We start from the raw sequence: 3,481 nt of genomic DNA on the forward strand, positions 1-3,481 counted from the left end.
GTGCCGCCCCGCGGAGCTGCCACCGCTGCCCGTCCCTGCAGCTGCAGCGACACGGCTTCACCCTGCGCGCCCTGCTGCGCTGCGCCACGCGCGACGACCTGCTCGACACCGGCATCAGGTACCGGCGCGGGAAGCCAGGGGGGCCCCGAGGGGGTCCCCAACCCGTGCCCACCCCCTCTGGCCCCGCAGGCGCGGGCCCGCGTGCCGCCTGTGGGCAGCCATCCTGGAGCATCGCCAGCGCCCCTGCCAGCAGGAGGCCGAGTGAGCCGGGGCACCTGCGGGGAACCTGCTGGGGACCCGCGGGAGACCCACCGGAGCACCTGGGACCCGCTGGAGCACTGGGCATGCACTGAGGACCCACCACAGTACCAGGGACCTGCTGGAGCACCAGCACCGCCAGTCACCGCTTGGCAGCTCCCAAGACACGTCCGCACGCGGTGCCCACGGAGGGGATGTCGCGGTGCCCACGGAGGGGACGTCCCCGCGCCAGCACGGAGAGCGGAATAAAGAGCCTGCAGCCGTGCCGCGGGTGCCACTTCATTGCGCAGCAAGGCCCGCGGAGAGAAGGGTCGCGGTCACGGCTATGCGCGGGGCGCCAGGTCGGAGCGCAGCGGCAGCAGCGCCTCCAGCCAGCGCCCCGGCTGCGCCAGCACGCGGCCCCACACGCCGCGCTCCTCCGCCGTCGAGTCCATCCAGGGCACGGGCAGCCCGTAGCTGCTCCCTGCCGAGACACGGCGGGCGTCACCGCCGCGCCGCCCTGTGCCCTCGCCCCCTCGTCCCCGAGCCCTCACCCGTGCCCAGGCTGAGGCGGATGCCGCCCAGCGGGCGCTTGGCAAAGGCCTCGCGGTGCCACAGGGTGACCTCGGCGCACGCCTCAGCCAGGTCCTTGGCCTGGAAGCCGTCGTAGACCATGGTGTGGTTGAAGAGCGGGTTGAGGCTCCGCTTCACCACGCGCGTCTTCTGCCGGCTCGCCTTGCTGTCGTCGGGCAGCACGTAGCTGCGGGCACAGCGGCCTCAGCCCCCGGTGCCCCCGCGTGTCACCGCCGTCACCGCGTCCCCTGTGCCCCTTACCACTGCACGAAGGCGTCCACGGTGCCGCGGCGCAGGGGCGCGAGGCTCCGCGCGTCCTTCACCCAGATGTGCAGCTCGCCCGTGGGCGGCAGCCCCGCGCCTGGGGGCAGCAGTGGCCTCAGCATCGGGTGTCCCCCATCCCACCAGTCCCGCAGTGTCCCCCCCTGTGGCCCTCTCACCTTCAGAGCCGGCGGGGATGAACTTCAGCGCCAGGTTGAGGTGGCCGTGGCTGGCGAGGTCACCGGGGCTGACGGGTGTCTGTGGGCACCGAGGAAGAGGAGGGTGATGGGGGGTGGGACGGAGGGTCAGGAGCGGCTGCAGGGCTGCGGGGACAGGGCTGCCCACCCGGGGCTGCAGGTCGAACCACTCGGGCCGCGTGTTGGCCCAGTCCCAAGCGCCCAGCGCGATCTCCACCTCGCCCAGGAAGAGGTTCCTGCCCAGGCTGTCGTGGTGCCACACGGACAGGTTCAGGGTCCGGCCCTGCAGATCTGTCTTCTCCAGCTTGTACTGCCAAGGAGGGGACAAGGGCCATGTGAAGGGGTGCCGCAGGGGGAGCATCCCCACCATCATCTCCCAGGAGCTCCCACCACCCCAGCGCGCTGCGGAGGGTGCCGCGAACCTTGAGGGTCTCGTTGAAGACGGGGTCCAGGCTGCGCTTGCGCACCGAGGTCTTGCGCTTGCCGTGGCTGGACTTGTCCGGGAGCAGGTAGGTTTTGATGTACCTGGAGGCCGACAGAGGAGAGCAGGGGGTGCAAAGGGAGCCGGGGAGCACCGAGGGCGGCGGCGGCGCGGGGGTGCCAGCGGTGCCAGCGGGGCACTCACGGGTCGGAGCGCTGCCGCCGCGCCTCGGCGAGCTGCCGGCAGCGCAGCACGTGCACGTGCAGCTCCTTGGCAGCCGGCTCGTAGCGCAGGGCCACCTGCACACCGCCGCGCACGGCCACGCGGCCCAGCTCGCCCTCGCTGTACAGGCTCACGAGGCTGCTGCTGAGCTGGGGAGGGGGCAGCACCGCGTCAGGACCCCCCCGCGCGGCAGCCCGGCCCATCCCGTCCCCCGTATCCCGTACCGTGGAGGAGCTGAGGCTGGACACCGAGGAGCTGGCGCTCAGCTGGCTGCCGGGGACGTCCTGGGGGGACACCCGGCTTGGGGACGTCTGCCTGGCCCGCGGTGTCCCCGGCGCCTGCAACCGCAAAGCCTTGAGCCCGGCCTAGGGGGCAGATCCCTCCCGGCTCACACCGCGTCCCCACTGGCCACCCCACCTGCCCGGCACTGGGGGTGCTGAGCGCATGTGAAGGCTCTTCCTCCTCTTCCTCCGCGCTGGAGGGGCCGAGGGGGCTGCCGTCCCGTCGGTTGCCTGCAGGGCAGCGAGGCCAGGGGTGTTTGGGGCAGAATATCGCAGATCCCCTCTGCCCCATGGCACTGCCCGCCTCCCTGACCACTGTTACCCGGCTGCAGCGGGATGTCCTGCTGCCCCGGCGGGATGTCAGGCTCCCGCAGGGACTGTGACAGCGGCGTCACCTCCAGAGCAGCGGCCGGCGGGGAGACGTCGCAGGGCTGGTCAGGGAGACACGCGGGAGGGGAGGCTGAAAGGGGACCCTGTGCGCTCCCCGCTCCGCAGCCACCTCCGGCTGTCCCCTCCGGGTCACCAGCCATGGCGGGGTAGGGGACAGCAGGACGTGTCGGGCGGCTCCCCCGCCGAGCGAGCCCATCTCCCCAGCATCAGGTCCGGGCCCCAAGCGCCACCCCGTGCTGGGCACCCACCTGGACCTCTGCTGCCCCCAGCACCTCCTCCCTGGAGAGGCTGCAGGGAGAAGAAGCAATTAGACAACCACCATTAATGGGAGATGCCACCAGTCCCTGTCACACCAGGACCCCGCCGGGCGCCCCACCTGTCCTCAGTCTCCGCCGCACTGTCCTCGTCCTCCCTGTCCTCGGCCCAGGGCTCTCCGATGGCCTCCAGCTCCGTCCCCCCTGCTCCGGGGCACAGCAGGACCTCACGGGGCTGCGCTCGGGGCCGTCCCCGCGCTGTCCCCGTCCCCTGCGTACCCCGCGGGCGGCGGCGGCGGATGGAGGCGCGCACCAGCTCGGAGCCCAGCGGCTGCTGGTGGCGCCGGGCGCGCACGTCGCAGAACCAGTCGCCCGTGAGGCTCTTGAGCCGCGCCGGGTCCGAGACCGACTTGCGGAGCCGCCTGGGGACGCAGGACCGCGCTGGGCGCCCGTCCCCGCGGCGGCCGTCCCCGGCGCGGCCCGGCGGGCAGCCCCTCACCTGACGCGGCCCTCGTCGCGCCGGCGCAGCTGCGCGTCGCGGCGCAGCACCTCGGCGATGGCGCGGCGCTCCGCCAGCGTCAGGAAGCTCAGGTCCAGCAGCGCCGCCGCCTCCGCATCCATGGCGGGGCCCGTGCGTGCAGGGAG

The 3,481-nt window shown here is 73.1% G+C and overlaps 2 protein-coding genes across 2 annotated transcripts in view; one reads left to right on the forward strand and one right to left on the reverse strand.

Annotated features, from left to right (window-relative positions):
- The window catches only part of MAP3K6 (mitogen-activated protein kinase kinase kinase 6), a gene marked incomplete at its 5' end in the record, with an annotated part of 8,352 nt that extends 8,087 nt beyond the window's left edge, over positions 1-265 (forward strand). The window contains 2 exons of the mRNA XM_026043478.1: positions 42-118; positions 190-265. Coding sequence (XP_025899263.1) covers positions 42-118; positions 190-265 — 153 coding nt within the window. The remainder of the gene's footprint in view (positions 1-41; positions 119-189) is intronic.
- Positions 266-581: 316 nt separating this feature from the next.
- SYTL1 (synaptotagmin like 1) lies at positions 582-3,460 on the reverse strand. Its single transcript, XM_026043480.1, has 13 exons — positions 3,336-3,460; positions 2,959-3,258; positions 2,831-2,870; positions 2,515-2,623; positions 2,317-2,423; positions 2,136-2,222; positions 1,894-2,060; positions 1,691-1,793; positions 1,417-1,578; positions 1,251-1,329; positions 1,072-1,171; positions 792-997; positions 582-721 (listed from the first exon to the last, which is right to left on the reverse strand). Exons 1-13 carry the CDS (start codon positions 3,455-3,457, stop codon positions 582-584), a joined length of 1,722 nt encoding a protein of 573 aa, XP_025899265.1. The 5' UTR covers positions 3,458-3,460.
- Positions 3,461-3,481: the final 21 nt, after the last annotated feature.

The sequence above is a fragment of the Nothoprocta perdicaria genome, unplaced genomic scaffold (genome assembly GCF_003342845.1).
Source record: "Nothoprocta perdicaria isolate Ctin4 unplaced genomic scaffold, notPer1 scaffold_33, whole genome shotgun sequence".
NCBI lineage: Eukaryota > Metazoa > Chordata > Aves > Tinamiformes > Tinamidae > Nothoprocta > Nothoprocta perdicaria.

Bases quoted from the DNA above. Each gene is read 5' to 3' on its own strand.
- SYTL1 (XM_026043480.1), bottom strand. From the start codon at position 3,457: ATGGATGCGGAGGCGGCGGCGCTGCTGGACCTGAGCTTCCTGACGCTG. The intron at 2,624-2,830 runs GTGGGTGCCCAG...CTCCCTGACCAG, and splicing joins TGGGGGCAGCAGAGGTCCAG to CCCTGCGACGTCTCCCCGCC. The intron at 722-791 runs GTGAGGGCTCGG...GTGTCTCGGCAG, and splicing joins CCGCCTCAGCCTGGGCACGG to GGAGCAGCTACGGGCTGCCC.